General features: G+C 37.2%; 1 protein-coding gene across 1 annotated transcript in view; it reads left to right on the top strand.

Annotated features, from left to right (window-relative positions):
- LOC133519738 (afadin) overlaps positions 1-9,134 on the top strand; it is a 164,792-nt gene extending 155,658 nt beyond the window's left edge. Inside the window, exons 35-37 of the mRNA XM_061853800.1 lie at positions 5,137-5,246; positions 7,837-7,972; positions 8,944-9,134. Coding sequence (XP_061709784.1) covers positions 5,137-5,246; positions 7,837-7,972; positions 8,944-8,988 — 291 coding nt within the window. The 3' untranslated portion in view covers positions 8,989-9,134. The remainder of the gene's footprint in view (positions 1-5,136; positions 5,247-7,836; positions 7,973-8,943) is intronic.
- The last annotated feature ends 10,491 nt before the right edge of the window (positions 9,135-19,625 follow it).

Consider the following 19,625-nt stretch of genomic DNA (forward strand, 5'->3'; position numbering starts at 1 on the left):
TCGCCGACTGCACTTTGTTTTCAACAGTAAACTAACATTGAGACAATTCTAACGATCTGAAACACAATAAGGTTGCGTTGTTTTCTACCACAGAGTATTCCTAGACACAGAAAACCGCCTATAGAAGCCTAATATTGGCCATTTTATTCGCGACGCGAATCACCAAACCGTGAGGTGCGGGACGGGTGCTCACAGCGTTGCGATTGGCCGTTCCAAACATGGCGCGCTGGCACGTGTATGCGTAGGTATGGGACATGTTCATTACGGGAAGTGATACTGGTACCAGTGATACCGTAATTAAAATTAAATTAAATTATAATTTATTTCAGATCTTTACGATCCATAGATTTTGTTAGTTTATCTAAGCTACGTACCTAATAACTAGTGTTAGTATTTACTAATTAACCTATACAAAAAGGAACAAAACAACGTACAGGTCGCCCAGTCAAAACTACTGGGTGCCTCCATATTCGACAGTCGTATCTATCGGATAATACTTTCAGAAAGCTGTTGGGACTGCTTTTCGCTCGTTGCATTAAGGATGCTGAGCGCTTACGCAAGATGACATGGAACCCGTCTGTGCGCGCCTCTACAAACATCGTCGAGGCGCTACAGAACCGTGACAGCCCCATCAGCATTCTGAAAGCATTATTGAAATCTGAGAGCGTTTGCGGAACGCTGGGTGTACCTAATCCACAGGCTGCTCGTGTAGAATGTCTGACTGAATGTAATTTATCATGGTAATATATTGTGGTAAAATGGTTATCAATAAAGTCTACAGAAAAATTACTTAATAAAATTAAAACAATATAATGATTAATTAAGTACTTTAAAAATGTATCTAAAAAAATTACTTTGCATAGTAATGGGATAAGATTTTAAACATTAAATAATAAGGGTCCCAGAAAATATGTATTAAATTGAATACTCGATGTTGCATACATTTTGTAGTGAAATTCACATTCATGAGATTTACACAGTATGTATGTGCTTGGTAAAGGCGTTAAAATAATAAGGTGCTTCGGGGTAACTCTAAACAGGATAATATAGAAATATTTAAACTATAGATAGTGCTCTAGCAAAGCATGAAGTGTTTCTCATCTATTTGATAATATAATCTCTATCTATTTGTAACCTTTCTAAATGCGCCGAAAAGGGTGTGATAAAACATTATTTTTTTTAAATTTTAGTCCTAAAATTATAATTGACAGATATAACTCGTTTATTAGCATTTCACTCGCAAATAATTGCTGTTATAATGAAAATCGTGATCATACATATTAGTATAAAAATAAAACAATACAACAATTAAACAAATCAGTTTTTTTAAACGTGTAATCAATATTCAAAAGTATAATTTTCACACAATATGTACATATCACAAACCAACCCGAGACCTAACTGCTCACCAAGAGGATTCTAAAAAGGCCACACAACATATGCCTATCACAAACCAACACCGAGTTCCTTCGCACTTCTTAGAAGTTCATCATTAGATCGATCTCGTGACCTGAGATCTAACTGCTCACCAAGAAGATTCTAAAACGGCTACATAACATATGCCTGTCACAAACCAACACCGAGTTCCTTCGCACTTCTTAGAAGTTCATCATTAGATCGATCTCGTGACCTGAGATCTAACTGCTCACCAAAAAGATTCTAAAACGGCCACATAACATATGCCTGTCACAAACCAACACCGAGTTCCCTCGCACTTTTTGGAAGATCATCATCAGGTCGATCTCGTGACCCGAGACCGAACTGCTTACCAAGAGGATTCTAAAAAGGCCACACAACATATGCCTAGCACAAACCAACACCGAGTTCCCTCGCACTTCTTCGAAGTTCATCATCAGGTCCATCTCATTACGCGAGACTTAACTGCTCTCCAAGAGGATTCTAAAAAGACCACACAACAAATGCCTAGCACAAACTAACACCGAGTTCCCTCGCACTTCTTAGAAGTTCATCATCAGGTCCATCTCGTTACCCGAGACCTAGCTGCTCACCAAGAGGTTTCTAAAAAATCCACACAACATATGCATATCACGAACCAATACCGAGTGCCCTCACACATCTTCGAAGTTCATCATCAAGTCCATCTTGTGAAACTAGACCTTACAATATACTAACCGGCCGTATTCAAACAATGCCAATGAGATGTCGCAATGATACGATACAGATCTGTCAGTGTCAAAAGTGACGTTTATGGTTAATTAAATGTTACTTTTGACACTGACAAATCGGTATCGTATCGCTGTGACATAATAATTATTGTTAATATATGGCCGTAAGGCCGTTATTATTATTATTATATTTTTTCTTGATTTATAAATGAATCATGTTATAGAATTTCAAAAATACACATTTTTATACCTCCTCACTTTAGTGGCAATCGCAGCCTTTGGACGTTTGCATAGGAGAATGTCACATGGGCGTTCCCGTCTCTGAAAGCCTTCTAAAAATTAGATTTTTTTATTTCATTTATTTTGATAACATCTCAATAATGATCATTCTACTAAGACAAACTACCAGCTAAATAACTACATATTAATTATTCTCAACTAAAAATAAAAAAGAATCACAGTTTTCAGTTATATTTTTTAAAATGGCACAATATAGTACGAACGAAAGCACGCAACGCAAGTGATGAAACCATCATCGTCACATCACTATTCGCTTACGTGAAAGGGATAGCACATTGCATTTTGAAGTTGACGAAACGGGTCGGGCGTACTTCGTTCCCGCTCAGTACAACCATATTGACCAGTATAACATGAACCCCATGAATCTTTTCTGCTTTGCCCTAAGGTTGACTGGTAGAGAATGCCTCATGGCATTAATTTCGCCTTTTGTAAATTAAGTTTTTCTTTTGTGCAATAAAGTTTTAAATAAATAAATAAACCCCGCGGACAAGGAACAGTTTTCAACAAATAATGAATTTGACTTACCTATGGAATGTTATTCCATCTGTACCCCTAGTGTAAATAAATTCGATTTCGAAACGTGACGTACGCGTTTGCGTTTAGTCTCATTTTGTATTGGATTTAGAAAGAGCGCGCCAAGCGGGACGTTTTGGAAACTCAAAATCCTATACAAAATGAGACTTAACGCAAACGCGTTCGTCACGTTATGATGTCGATCAAATTTACACTAGGGGTACTGTTTTGTATTTGGAAGTCTTAGATGACTTGCCAAACCATTTTACGCTGCAATATACCATTATTAGGGCACGTATTCAATTTTACAATTTATATTCGTACAGACGGGCACACTGCTAACAGGTCGTAAATTTGGGCGCAACTAATCGGAGCGGCGCGCGTGCTTTCTTATATGTGCCCTGTGAACTATACGGGCGGAGACCACGAGTCGTCCTATAAGCTCAGTCTATAGGGGTTAGTCTGTGTTCCTAGACGACTAGTCCTTTAATTCTCACTTGAACAAAACTTAACAAAAACACAACTAGGCAGAACACACCACGGAGCAAAAAGAATATTCTATCACTCGCAACAGACGTCAGATGTCGAGTAAGATTGACAAACCATAGTGATAATCATCATAAAACGAGCGATACACTATTATTCTGCGATTTTGTTGATTACCTAGATAAATGTAATATAATAAATTACATCCGAGTTCGTTCTTAGCTTATTTGTAAATTATTGCACCAAATGTTATGAATGCCCGAAGTGTTTAAGTACAATACCAGCTTTGCAACCAACAATCACGGATGTTTAAGTTTTCATTAGGGCGTCTTGTATTTATGTAAAAATAAGTAAATAAAATAACGTCTTTAAATCATAGAATTAAAATGATCAATAAATAAATACATGATCTTAGCGTGTTTTTTTTGTAAAAAAGGAATATACTTTTGTCCAAATATTTTAATGCAGTGGCAACACTGCGTAGTTTTTTTGTCTTGAATTACGGTTTCTAGTATAATTCAACTTTTAATTAATTATTGATTAAAGCACTCTATATTATTAAATTTATACTGGCTTACAAAATTTTGGTGGTGACTACTGGAAAAAAATCCCACCCTTTACCAGTGGTAAAAGGTGCGGAAAAAATCCCAGTAGTTACCACTGGTAACAACTTGGTGGTACCTAGTGGGAATATCCCTACTTTCCGCTCACTAAATATGCAGGGCAAGGATTCTTTTACTTATATACAGATGCCGCAGCATAGTTAGGGCTACTTCGAAAAAAAATGGGTACTTGATGCTTGTATTACTAGGTTAAGTCATCTACTTCAACTCGCCAGTTCTAAAATGTAGATGCCTGATAATGTTAAAATTTCATATTCCTTGCAGTACGGGCTGCAGCTGGCTGGGCAACTAATTTAAGCCAGTATACGGATGCATATCTTTTCCATAATAAATAATTCATTTCATAAGAGTCAGTGCTGTTTCCTCACATAATGATTTCATAGCGAATACAAAAATGTCTTTGAACTTGTTGTTTTTCGTAAAGTATTTAATAAGAAATTTCGCTATTTTTGTTTTAATCGTTGCAATGTGATCCTAATAATGCACATTTAATCTACTGCTTCTATTTTGTCATTAGGGGAAATTGGGGAGGGTCAATCATATCTTTTGATTTGACTCTATTTTTTTTAATCATTTGCAGTATTGAAAAACTGTATAGACCATACGGTTCAGAATTTATCTATTTATTAATAGTTTGAATTCGAACAGAATTGTGCAACAACATAGACCAATATTTAATGCAATGCCATACTGTACACTTTTAGTATAAACTGAAATAAATGTCATATACCAAGAAAAAGTAACCAAGGCCTCCAGTGCCCCAGGCTGGAATCGAACCAGCGTCCTCTGCTATCGCGGCCGATGCCTGAGCCACCTGAACTTTTACTATGTTTCCCCTTTGTTAGGGAGACTTTTTTACCCCTTATTGGGAGCCAGGGGAATCAAGGCTCCGCGGTTCCTGGGACACGTGGTAAACAGATTTTTACCATGTCTCCCCATACCAGATTATCATTTAGTATATTACTCGAATCGTTATATTAACCATTTTAGCCAAGCATCTAGAATTAGGAAAGTAGACAGCGAACATATCCATACTGTATCTTCCGTAGTCAGAAGTTATATATTATGATGCAATATGTATGTGGCAGCGCTTCATCGAGGAGGCGGAGAGCATGCTGGCGGGCGGGCTGTCGCCCGGCGCGCCGCCCGCCGCGCCCGCGCACACGCCCGGCGTCATCGGCGCGCAGGAGGTCTACAGGTAACCATGGCCGCGGTGCTTTCACCCATCTCGCTATACTAATCAAATCGCTATTTGAGAGGACTGTTCGTAAGACTGCTAATTAGTAATAGTACATTATTGTCGGAAGTAGCTACTTCCTGACTGAGGATTCTTTTTAAACAGACGACATTGGGAGTCCATTTCATTGAATCCGAAGCTAGCAAGTGGCCTTCCAGCTAGGGTATGCAATCTCGCACCGAGATTTGCGATTCGAAATGTCGCACGAAAAATCTGGATCGAGATTGGGTGTTTCGAGATCTCGACTCTACTCAAAACAAAGTAATTCACACGGATCAATCTTTCAATCTCGTTCGAGATCTCGAAAATATTAATCGAGACCTCGACCTCGATTGCAAAAGTCGAGATGGACATTGACATGGACAACGAGGTTGAATCTCGAAAATGTGTGCGAAATTGCGAGATCGAGATTGCATTCCCTAGTACCAGCCGATTCATATATAAGTGCTATTCTCCAAACATGCGAGGAAATCAGGTAAAATAATCATAATTTATAATTTAGCATCAACCAGCACTCAATCGAACCTTACATCAAAAACGTCAAAAACATTTAAAAAAAAGTTAAAGGCACAACTTATTCTGCCATTCAGTACCATTCAATATTCGTATATAATGGTGCAATATAAGCTGTATGTACACGCATGCGATCCTTAAATAAATATAAAAGTTATGTAGTCTTTGATTTTATTAAGCAGTATTCGTACGATCATACACGACGGTCTTGTAAGAACGAGACATGTAAGGTCATTTATCTTACTATCTCACTCTATCCTATAGCTTGAATGTGCATTCGTGCACAGTCAGAGTGCGGTTCTCAAATCTTTTAAGTTAAATATTTATGATGTCAATATTATCAACAGATTAAACCAAGCATGTGCACAACAAAAAAAATATTAATATGGCATATTTTTTGAGATATTTTCAAAATACGTGAATAGTGGGGCTCAGTATTTAATTGCGAGATATTTTAAAAAATGGTTAAAAAATGTTGTGTGACAGGTTGTAGAAGAGAAAGTTTTGCTGATTGTGGTACTTATATCTTTTCACAGGTGAACCACAATCATTTTACGATAAAAATACAAGACGATAATTGTCAAGCTCATTAGGGTGACCATGATGTCGACACGATGTGAATCAGTTTTACACAATTCTTATTACGTACTTAAGTAAGTTTATCTAATTAGGTATGTCTTTATTTCGGCATTGTTAAAGTGGTGGAATGATAGCTATTACAGAATAATGAATTGCCAAAATTGAAATCCAAAGTCCTTAAACATTCCAGACTTACGTTTATACATTATATTTTAATACTGACGTATATATAAATAGTAGCCGCTAACGACAGCTATTTAATAATTTTCAAACACATGTCCGGAATCGTAACACCTTAAGTTTTTAAATTAGAAAATATAAATCTCATCCATATGGAATCCAGTTATTAGTATGTGTAAGCGAGAACGAATATCGACAGTCGAAAAATCGGATATAGTTAGTGTTGTGTGTCGACTGAGTAACATCCCTAGTGCGTAAAATGTTCAAGTCAATAAACAAGACCAAGTGCGGGTAGTTCGAAAAACTCGCGCGGCTAGATGTTGATGTCAAGTTTAGCCAGACTACTCTGAGACCACGGCGACAACGCCGTCCTCGACGTCGGAGGTTAATTTAAAACGTAATACACGACAGGTCTTTATACCTGAGTTAAGAGTGACAGAGAAAGATGCTCGCAATTTGCGAACTTCGGCGACGGGCGGAGCGGACCGCAACCCTGGTCCTGTCAGCATACCTCTCTCTCTCTCTTACCTGTGTTCTTAACAGAAGTTACGGCGGACCACCCTCCTCACGATCGATCATAGTGGCGGTCCGGTACGCCTATCAGTAACAGCTTTTAGGACGAATAAATTAAGTAAGGTTTTTTGAAGCGTTTTACAGAAGAGAAAAAACTATATCCATCCCTTTTCAGGGGCCATAATACTAGCACAGCAAAAAGACAGTAAGATTCTCTCTGACTATGCACGAATGAGAAACCTGGCCAAACTATATATTCCACGTTATCCTAATATCCCAGATACGTATAACTCATGGTCACCCTAATTACTTGACTTCTCATGTGGACACACTTTTGGCCAATCTACCCTATCCGGATTATTTTCTAAGTCCGTGGTTGAAACACGACAATAATGGTTTAATTTTTCTTAATTTGAGTTCATAATGAAGAATTTCCCGTGCATTTCTGCTACAATAAGGTGAACATTTCCAAGCATATTGGAGAAAAATAATTTAGAAGTGTGCCTAATGTGGCTCATGATATCTAAATCAGATAATCGTCAAATTTGGTCAAAAAAATATATGCAAACTTGGAAGTGATTGGTGCAAGCGACGCTTAGGCCCACTATTAATATTAGTCTAATTCAGTTTGAGAAATGGGCTCCTGGTGTATTTTTCTAAATAGATCTTGACCGATTTCATCTAAAGTAAGGAGGTTAAGCACATATCTATGCTTGCAAATGACGCCCGGACAGTAGTCAGTAAAGCTAATGTGTGTGCGGTGCAGGGACCCGCGGCAGCGGCGGCTGGCCGAGAAGCAGGCGGCCAGCAGCGCGGCGCCGGTGCCGGAGCAGCTGTCCTTCAAGGAGAAGATGAAGATGTTCGCGCTCGAGGCCGGAGACCCCAACACGCCCAAAGACAAGGTACACATGCTCTTACTCTTTCTCTCCCGTTTACAATACAATAAACCCACCCAATATATATACCTATAATCGCCTAGCGTGGTATGGGCATGTGATGCGGAGGGATGAAAGTCATGTGACGAGAAAGGTATTACGAATGAATGTGGAGGGATGGAACGGGAGAGGAAAACCTAGGAAAAGGTGGATGGATTGTGTGAGAGATGACATGAAACGAACGCGAGTGAATGATGAGATGACGGGTGGCAGAAAGATATGGAAGAAAAAGACATGCTGCGCCGACCCCAAATGAATGGTTATCCCATTCAAGGGCAAGCGAATGATGAATAGTACAAAACTGTAATGCTGATGACCCAATTCTGAGGCGAAATATTTTCAGAAATTAAAAAAACAAAACCGAAAAGAACATTGGTTATGCATTGTGGATACTTAATTATAGGTAATTAATTATTTGGTAGGCCTAATAATTGTTTATTTAGAAACAGATGATACTTGATATTTAACATTTTTGTGATACACCTTTTTTTGCTTGTAATGCAATCAACCTATATCCAAACCCCTATTTGTGAAAAATATGCGCTAAGAAAGTAATACCTAACAATATGTAGAATATTCATAATTAATAATCATGTATACGTTGTGTCCATGCCCATTACAAGATGTTTTGTTTTGAATTCAACGATTTTGACTAATTTCGACCTCATGTAACAAATTGGAAATTCATAAAAAAAACTACGCGAACAAACTTTAAAGGACAAGTTTTCTTAAAATTTGGTTTGACTCAAACCCAACTGCAACTTGTAAGATTCTCAAATAGTAAAGATGAAATATGAAACCATAGTTTTTTTTACACAAGTGTAAATTGCCTAAACATACTGTAGGTTAAAAGCAGACTGTAGTTGTGTGTAGTGATCTCTGCTTAAGAGTGAATGCCGTTCGTTACTCATGAACATGTAATCCGCATAACGTTGCAGGTGAAGATATCGCGCGCGCAGCGGGACATCGACGCCGTGCACTGAGCGACACGCGACCTCGGCAGGCGTTCATAACTCATACTCACTACGCCCTTACTAACATTTATGTACAGTATTATACTGGGTATGCAACTTTATTGTTGACACTTCCTATTGGCACGATCACTTACTTTCAAAGAAAGACGAAACTACCTAAATCGCGTGTCGTCGTGTGTAATCTTGAAAGTGTTAACAACTGAGTAATTTACCCCGTAGAGCGCAGCGTCTCGGCAGCTTAGCCCTATCTGTAATCCGGAGCTTTTACCGATTGTGGTCTTCGACCCTGTAAGGCATCTACGCTTTATTGTATCTCTATTTTATGGTACACTGCGTGTACTCCGTGAGACCACGATTTGCCTTTATCCCATGCAGCACCAATTTACGTATAGATTGATAAGTATCTCTTTACAAACGAATATATTTTTATGATGATAATAAATTTTGATTGTTGTTTACATACGTCGCCTTAGCAGATAGTGCAATGATTATTTATATATCTACATAGACTTGTACCAGATATAGTTATATTAAATATGATCCCCACTTGCAGGTCACAACAGTACGATTGTGAAACTTTTCAACTTATTTGTAATGCAATGTAACGTGCCTGGCACTGTCGTGTCTGATTGTTATCTGTATGATTGTCTGCATATTATATGAATTCAATTTCAACGATTCTCATTTTGGCAACTGTGTTGCTGTGGTCTGTGAGTTCAATATATTTGGTTGAAATCCAGGTCGACCTATATTTTGATCATGCACTCTCGTGAATTTATGGCACATAATGATGTCAATTTCTGGAGATTCAAAATTTACTGGTGCCATTATATTATGTGATTGATTGTAACATAGAATGTAATTCTCGGGTGGACCAATATTCAGTGTCGACGTCAGAAGGTGCCTTTTCGTGGACCTTAATGAGCTACACATAGTATGTCTCTCATATCGGCTCCGCTGTCTATTTTTATTCAATTTGTCTCTACCTACGATTAAAGCTTCGTCACATTCCAAAGAATATGTATTTATTCTTTTATTACTTTAAGAATCATTCCTAATAAATCTTTCTAAATTTATTCAATGTACATGTACGTGTGTAACACTATATCTCATTCATTTCATATAATACGGATAAATGTAATATATTCAAGTCATCTAGGATTCGAATCTAATAAAATGGATCCAGTATGTACTTTAATTATAAAGCAATAAATTATTGTAAAGCCTTTGTGTATATACTTAAATAAGAATAAGCACATGTTAGTGCCAAAATTTAATACTTATGTGACAAAAAAGGAAGAGAGTCTGTAAACACCTAAAGTGTAGACGTTGTAGAAGTATCGTCACAACAAGCCCTCGCACGGCCGCCGCGCGAAACTGTAATCTATTTTCTAGATATCCTAAAAATAAATAAAACTCATGGCACCAATTTATTATGTACTAGTTATGTAAATATTTGTAGGTAGGAAAGTCCCTATGGTTACGTTAAGGTTTTTTGTACACCTGTTTGTATATGTAAATGTTTATTTATAGATGATTATATAGAGAGTTTACATATGAAATTAAGACGCGAGGCCTATTGGAATTAGAATTAATTTAGTTCCTGGGAAACATTTACAGTGTTCTCAGTATTCACCCAACGATAGTCAATTAGCAAGAGATTGAGATTTATTTGTAGAGGAGTTTTATGTTTGTAGGCTGTCTGTACATACGATACACTCGACAACTAGCGACTACGACGGCTCCGATATACATTTGTAAGGTTTTTCAATGGAATAATTATTACACAAATCCATTACATTGTTATTAACCGTAATTATTATACTTCATCTACTTGAGAAAGTAATAAAATAAAATAACATGTACTTTGGCGTTTTCTTTTAGTCGACCCTTTTTCTTATATCGGTCATGAAATGAAATTTACGAAAAAAAGAACAATCCATAAATATTTACGTGCTTCAAATTTTATTAAATAAAATTAATATGAACTACTCAGAACTAGTGTCCGCGCGAAGCCGAATTTTTTGCCGAAACCTAACCTCTTGGTTTTGCTCTAGTTTCGGCCGAAACCAAACCACGGAGGTAGTGTAAATCTGAACTGTTTTTTTATGCGCGTCGCTTGTTCATTAAAGGCAAGAGATTGCAACATATAATAATCATTTTAAATTTGTAATTATTTTCTATATTTAGTATGTTACGTTTAATTCAAAAACTTAATTTGTTTTGTTCAATTAACGTAGTTGCAGAATGCGACTCTGTACAAAATACCGTTATAAATTAAGACTAAGGCCACATATTCTTACATTTCTCCTTTTTCTTTTAGAATATTTTCAAATTCATTACCTACATTATTTTCAGAGTAAAATAACCACAAAAAGACTACCTAACTATTAAAATGCATAAAATAAATTAGGTTTTTGCGGCTAAATTTTGCTTAGCAACAAACAACAATTAGCCTCATGCATCAATTTATTTACATTTTTTTAAACCAGTATTTAAATCGGTTGGACACCGGAAAAATAAAAAATACTTTTATAAACCTTCACATTATTTTATTATAAATTATTTAAAATCTTGAAAAATGTGAGCGGTTGAATCGCTCGAATTTTTGGCGAGAATTCGACAAAGCCAGATGACGTCACTCGTCGGAAAGTTGTTTGTGTATTTCAGCTACTCGACACTAATTATTAGTTTTATTATTTTTAAATACCATGGATGAACCTAAAAACAATTCTACAGGCATTATCTTTTGGGACTTTTGGCAAAGTATACTAACAAATTAAAAGTGCAGCTCACAATGTACAATAGCACTCAATATTTTTTCTAATAAAAATTAAATCGAAGTATACAAGAGTAAACCATTTTTAGGGTTCCGTAGTCAACTAGGAATTATTTGGTAGGCCTAGCACCGTCCCATCTAGCCGCCACGTCACTTAGGGCTGGCGGGGCGGCGGAAGCGGCTGAAGCTCTCAAGCGCCGCAAATATGCTATATATAGTCTCTCCAACAACCACATATTTGCGGCGTTTGCAGTAGAGACCTTGGGGCCATGGAGCAACGACGCCCATATTCTTTACAAGAATTAAAAAAAAACTGCTTGAGACCACGGGTGACCCTAGGGCTGGCTCATACCTAGGCCAAAGAATAGGCATCGCCATTCAACGAGGGAACGTAGCCAGCCTTATGGGCACCCTTCCGCAGGGGACAGACCTGGGGGACTTTTCATAGGAGGGGGGTTTTTATATTCTTATGTTTATGTTTTCTTATTTTATTAGGTTTAATTTAGTTAGTTTATATTACTTTTATTATTATCATTACTTCATTATTTAAAGTTATTATAAGTTGTATGGTATATTAAACTGTGTCGAATACTAGATTTTAAATATTTTGTATTCGGAAAAAAAAAGTTAATTAGAATCAATCCTAAAAGGAGTGTCCTAATTTCCATAAATTTTTCCTTCCATTCAGTTACCAACGTACAAAGTCTATAAAAATGGTAACAGAATGGAAATAAAAATCTTGGGACATTTTTTCTCCTGTTAAGCGCCAATTACATACACACTTCCCGATATCAGTCCCGATTTCGGGCCTGGTAGTCGTTTTCCGTTTCACGGCATATCAGCATCGTTAACAATAATTGAAATGTAAAAAATATTTTGTCTCTAATTGCCAAAAATGATCAGTGTTTGATATTTTATGCATATGAACCATTTTTTACATTTCAAATATTGTAAACGATGTGCTGATATTTGGTGAAACAGAAAAATACTCATGCTCGGGCCTGAACTATTATATCATCATCTCTTGTATCAGGTTCACGTTTGAAAATTCAGTTATAATATAACAGAAGACAAGGCCCCGTAGCGCCATCTAGTTTGGCTATCACAATGAAAATTACGAGACTGGTCAGTTGAATTGAATGTAGTGTGTGTAGGTAAATTTAGGCACAATTTCCATTGAGTCGCGAGTTTTAATTTAGGACCCACCTAAAGTTGAATATCGTGTAGCAAACTGACGCTATAGGGAGCGTGCATGAACTATAGGAGGCAGCACTGGAGCCGTCAGATTTTTGGCGCGAGGCGTAAATGTGATGTTTATTGTTCCGATGTAGCCCACAAGATGGCAGAACCTACTATGCACAAGAAAACACGTGACGTGTAATTGTACACGTTTATGGTTCCGATTCAAGACACAAGATGGCAGACCCTCCAACGCGCACGGTCCCTATTTAGAGCTAATATTTTAACGCAGTGTCATACAAATGTTTACCATCGACAAGTTGGACAACTTACGTTTACGTTTCTAGGCCTAATTGTCACTTAGGCAATGGGGTTTTTGGCCTTGTCTTCTATCCGGCAGTATTTATTTTATTGTTCGTGATACGAAAAAAAATAACAGTAAAAATTATTACCTTTATTATAACATTAAACTTTTTTATTTTTATTATTACACAAAACAACTCAATCTTAACACAACTATATAACCAGCATTATTTGCGGTGCAGGGCTATAACCGCGAAGATCGAAGTTCGTCAATTGCGGGCATTTTTCTCTGTCACTCTAATTACGTCTTAGTGAGAGTAAAAGAGAAAGATCCCCGCAATTTGCGAATTTCAGTTTTCGCGGTAGGCCCCCTGAAAACAAACACTATCGCCGAAAGCCAAAACGAAAATAAATTACACCTAACTACTCCTCTTCAATTTTTACGCCAAATATTCAAAACCGCGTATATCCACCTTGGTTGTCAATAATAGCCTGGAGCCGGTCACGCATGGATCAATTTCTAATATATGTCAGTGCCTCTAAAACTTTCCCAGACTGTGTGGCAGTGATCTATATGTGCTTATCTAGCTCTTTCGTTTCGATTTGACCATTTTTGGACCATTAAGCCCCATAAATTCTCGATTGGGTTGAAATCGGCACACTTTGCAGGCCACGGAATAACATTTAAATTCGCTCTGTTATTGTTGAACAAATTTCTAACCATTCTTGCAGTATGAATGGTTGCGTTATCTTGAACAAAATTTATTCTAGCAACTTCTTGTGGATAATATAATCGCAATGTCGGAAGCACACTCTCGTCCAATAAATCAACATAATCCTGAGCAGTGGCTCTGGGTGGTAAATTTACAAGTTCTCCAATGCCTCCTGAACTAATCCAGCCACACATGTTCGCTGTAATGCGACCAGACGCGTTGTTAGCTATTACGTGGTCTTCCATGTATCGCGTCTTGTCAGTCCGCCCGTTTGGGAAGATAGAAAAGTCTTCATCAATGAAAGCCGTAGTCGTCCAATCAAAATTTAGATATTGACGTGCGAAAATAAGTCGAGCAGTTTTATGGTTGTCCGTCAAAGCAATTTTTTTACAGGCCGTCTATGATGCAGTCCCATAGCGTGTAGATGCTTTCTAACTGTTGAAGGGTGGACTTCAAACGTTTCCGCAAAATGCCTCGTCGGTGTAAAGGTGTTCATCATGCACCTTTGCATCAGGCGGCTCTGCTCTTGCGTTATAACATGCGGGCGATGGTTGTTTCGCCGTAAGTCAATACGATTTCCCTTCGTCGAAACCAACGGCGAACTGTTTCTTGTCACATTTGTTTGTCGTGATATCTCGTGAATGCCTACTCCTTGTCCGTGCAAATCAATAATTTGAAGTCTTACTTGATCACGATTAGCCGCGAGCATGTTTATTATTTGCAAAATTATATTTTGTGAAAATGTGACTTTAAACATTAAAATAATTTTCTTGACTGACACTGACACATGTTCGTTATTAGAAAACCGTAGTGATAGCTTTTTGCAGAGGTTATCATTTCAAGAGTCGATTCAATAAGACATTTAAATATCTTAACTTGACATTTCAACACTATCGAACTGAAGTTTCGACCTTATTGCATTTTGAATGTTCTAACAACATTTAATGGAAATGGGTCCCAAATTAAAGCTCGTGACTGTACTTAACTTATTGACGGTATTAACTAAATAACCATCATCTTGGCTGTATTTCGTGCAAAACTATAATCTAATTTGTTTATCTGAAACATGGCTGAACCCTGACTTTTTTAGTAGTGAGTATTTTGATAGCAGGTATGAGGTGTATAGACGGGATCGCGCGGGGCGAACCGCGCAGCGCGGAGGGGGTGTGCTTGTGGCGGTGCGGCGCGGTCTCAGTGTATCGCGCCGGGACGAGTGGTGCGCGGCGCAGCGGCACGAGGAGTTGTGGCTCACAGTGGAGCCGCGGGCCGCCGCCGGCGCCGCGCCCCTCCCCGGGCGCCTCGCGTCGATCGGCCGGCCGACCGCGGGCGCATGGCCCGCTGTTGCATATTGCTTGTTGTTATTTTCCACATAATGATAGTCATATCAATTCCCTGCGTTGCTTTTTTGACAATGCGGCTAGGATAATGAATACCTACCCAGAAGATATTTTCGTTCTTATAGGTGATTTTAATGTATCTTATGCCTCATGGACCTTGTGTGCGGATTCAAATCGTCTCAATATTGAGACTAGGGCAGATCCAACTGCTATAGTTCTTTCCGATTTTATCGCTCTAACTGGTGTAAGCCAATATAACAATTGTTTTAATATAAACGCACGTGTGTTGGATTTGGTAATGGCCAATGTTGATTGCACGGTTGGTGCCTGCTCGTCACCGCTTACGCAGGAGGATCCGCAACACAAGGCGTTGAATATTTCACTAGCCTTAAACTTAATGAGTTATTTACCGCGATTGTTACCTAATCAATGTACTAGACCCATCTTTCACTGCGGCAACTATGACCTTATTCGCAAGGAGTTATCTGAAACCGATTGGTCGTGTTTGAATAATATGAATGTTGAGGATTCAGTTACGTATTTTTATTCGGTTCTTAGAACACTTATTTTCAGTCATATTCCACACAAATGCGTTAATAGTAATACTGGATACCCTCCTTGGTTTTCTCGTGCACTAATAAAAGTTCGCAAACAGAAACTATCAGCCCATAAAAGGTGGAAAATATATGGTAATCCGCTAGATAGGGCGGAATTTAATTTATTAAGAAAAAGGGAGCACAAACTAGCCAATGAATGCTATAATAATTTTATTTCATTAGCTGAGGATAGGATACGTAGCGATCCTACTTATTTTTGGTCGTTTATGAAGTCAAAATTCCCTAGTAACTGCGTACCCGACCAAATGTCTTACCTTGGTGAATTTTCTAAAGATGGTAACACAATTAGTAATTTTTTCAATAGATATTTTAACTCTGTGTTTGTTACTGATTCTTCTGTCTTACCAGATTATTTGTATGTAGCTAATAACTCCCTGATTGATCTTAATTCCGTTGAAATTTTCGAGGATTGCGTCTTTAAGTTTTTAGAAAGAGTAGACATTAAGAAGGGTAGTGGTGCTGATTTGATTCACCCCCTTTTCATTAAAATGTGCGCCCGTGAATTGGCAGTGCCTTTAGCTCAAATTTTTATTAAGTCCTTAGCTCATGGTCACTTTCCCTCCTCTTGGAAAAAAGCCTTGATAACACCAATTTACAAAAGTGGCGATGCGCACCTGGTAACTAATTACAGGCCCATTAGTAAATTAAACATATTTGCGAAAATCTTTGAAAAAATCGTTTACAACAAAATTACTTCTGCCTTCTCTCAGCACATTGCGCCTAACCAACATGGTTTTTGTCAAGGTCGTAGCGTTGATACAAATCTCCTGACCTTTACCGATTTTATTATCAATGGGATATCTTCTGGCTGTCAGTTGGACGTCGTGTATACTGACTTTTCGAAATGTTTTGACAAAATTAACCACAATAACTTAATAAAGAAACTCTTTGAGCTCGGTATACACGGCGACCTTCTTAGATGGATAAAGTCTTACCTGTCCAATCGCAGTCAGGCGGTTGCCTTGAAGGGTTATACTTCTTGCTTTCTTCCTATACCTTCCGGAGTACCCCAAGGATCACATCTTGGTCCCTTACTGTTTATTTTATATGTCAATGACATGGCAGACTGTTTTAGGAACTCTGAGCACCTCGTCTATGCAGATGACACAAAAATATACAAAGCTGTGTCCTCAGAAGCAGATTGCCATGCATTACAGCATGATTTAGATAACTTTTTCCTCTACTGTTCAGATAATCATCTTTTGTTAAATACTGATAAATGTCTCGTAATCAGCTTTAATCGTAAAAATGATCCGTTAGTTTTCAATTACACCTTAGCTGGAAAAAATATAGCCCGGGTATCGTCCGTTAGAGACTTAGGTGTTACTTTAGACTCAGAATTAAATTTTAATTTACATATTGATAATATATGTAAGCGAGCTTATAAGAAGTTAGGGATGATTCTCAGGATCGGACAGCCCTTCAGGCGCCCCAATACTTATAAACTATTATTCTATTCCTTTGTTAGGAGTATACTTGAATTTGGTTCTGTTGTTTGGACGCCTCAATACCAAGTCCATATTGATCGTCTGGAAAGGATCCAAAATATTTTTTTTAAATCACTCTGTTACAGAACGGGTAATTATTTTGAACGTACTTCGTTAGCAGCGAAGCATTTTTGTGTTCCTTCCCTTGATAACCGAAGACACTATTTAGATATAATGTTCTTGTTTAAAATTCTTAAAGGAGCGATTAAATGTCCGAATTTTTTAGAATTAGTCACTTTCAGTTGTCCGCACCACCCCCCACCGTCCTAGATCTCTATTTTATATCAGCTTTGCCCGCAAGAATTACTCTCGGCACACTTTTTTCAGACGAGTCCCTAGTTATTATAATAAGTACCTACTTGATATTGATCCTTTTCACACTTCATTGTCTAGTCTCAAAATGATACTTAGACGTAAATTGTTTTAGTTCAAGTACATATTTCATATAATTAAATATAATACAATGTACACAATGTATAAATGTAACTTTCCGGTTGTCCTAATACCTACCAAATATTAGTAAAAAAAAATAAAAAAAAATACAACATATCCGATAATTAATGAAACAGACAGTAATTTCAAACCTGTTTATTGTATTTTTTTTTCTCCTCTGAAGACTAGTAAATAGAATTTAAGTATGGCTCATGATTTCATGATTTCATTTTCTTTATGCTGTTGGTATGTATGTTAACATTATGTACTTAATAATGAACCTCCAGGTCTGTGATTCTTAAGTATGTTAAGTACTCTACATTGTACTTCAAATCCATTTGTATATGTGACTGTTTGTGTTCTAAATAAAATAAAAAAAATAAAATAAAAACTACACTGGAGTACGTATGTTTTATATAAATTTATCGACTTCCATATCATAACTTCCCTTTAATCTTATACCTTTAAATGAGCAATTCTTGTATATATATATATATATATTTCTGTGATCTCGGAAACGGCTCTAACGATTTCGCTGAAATTTGGTATATGGGGGTTTTTGGGGGTATACAATCGATCTAGATTAGTCTTATGTTTGGGAAAACGCGTGTTTTCGAGTTTTCATGCGTTTTTCTTTCGACGCAGAATATGGTCGCTAATTTTAATTTCGTATTGCCGGCCACTGTCCGTCTGGTCCAGCGGGTTAAGACGCGGACGGCTAGAAACGAGTGTTACGGGTTCGAATCTCGCCCAGTGATTAACTTTTGTTTTTTTTTATATGTTCAAGTTTATTTATGATATTTTAATTTTTATTGTTTTAGACAAGTTTAATTTAGTAAAAAAATGTAGTTAAGATTATCACCTATACACCACCATATTACAATAAATAGTTATAACCGAGCAAAGCTCGGTCGCCCAGGTACTAGGTTCTAAAGCGATAAACTAATATATAATAACTAACCTTCATCGAATAGTAATTTTTACTTTACGTTACCGCTGCCGCCGATGTTTTAAATAGAACAAATTATTCAAAGGGCAAAATTCTCATCACTCTTAAGAAATAGCCAAAATGTTGTCGGCCCTTCTTTGTCCGTTGGAGGAAACAAATTAAGTACCTAATTATTTAGGTTTTTTTGCACAAATTAATTTCGTATGTTTTTTATTGATATTAGTGAAGCGACTTGGTCTCGAAGCTTAGTTTTAAATCTTAATAGAGCAAAGTTCATTATTCTTAAAATTATTTTTAACGTTCGTTCGAGAACGTTCTCGTGCGAAAATTCTCAAGAGAAGGAATTGCCGAGCGAGAATATTCTCGCCGGTACAACACTATAGGCACTTAGGTATATATTTGATATATAACAATAGCTTATAAATTTTGTACATATAAAAAAAAATAGCATAGCATTTCTGGTTAAACATAAAACCTACCACCTATCGTATAAACACCTATGTATCTGGTAATGTTTACAGCAAATAAAGATTCTTATTTTTGGCCTGTCTTCGGACCGGATATGGGTCTGGACTATTCAAATTTAAAATAAAACACAATATCAATTAACAGTGTTTATATTTGTTTTGAGGTTAATATTACGTGTGCCTTGTGGCTTGTACCTTAGGGAAAAAAGCACTAAAGGACGTCTAAAACATTATAAACATCTTTGTTAACATGTTACGAAACAACAGTTCCGGATACAGGTATTTACAGGTCGCTGGGAACGGCTCTCATTCACATCGTGCTGTACGAATAGGGTTCAGTGATTTGTGCACTAGGTACAATAAAGAAAATTGACCATTAGATA

This window comes from Cydia pomonella, chromosome 7 (assembly GCF_033807575.1).
Source record: "Cydia pomonella isolate Wapato2018A chromosome 7, ilCydPomo1, whole genome shotgun sequence".
In the NCBI taxonomy this organism is placed as follows: domain Eukaryota; kingdom Metazoa; phylum Arthropoda; class Insecta; order Lepidoptera; family Tortricidae; genus Cydia; species Cydia pomonella.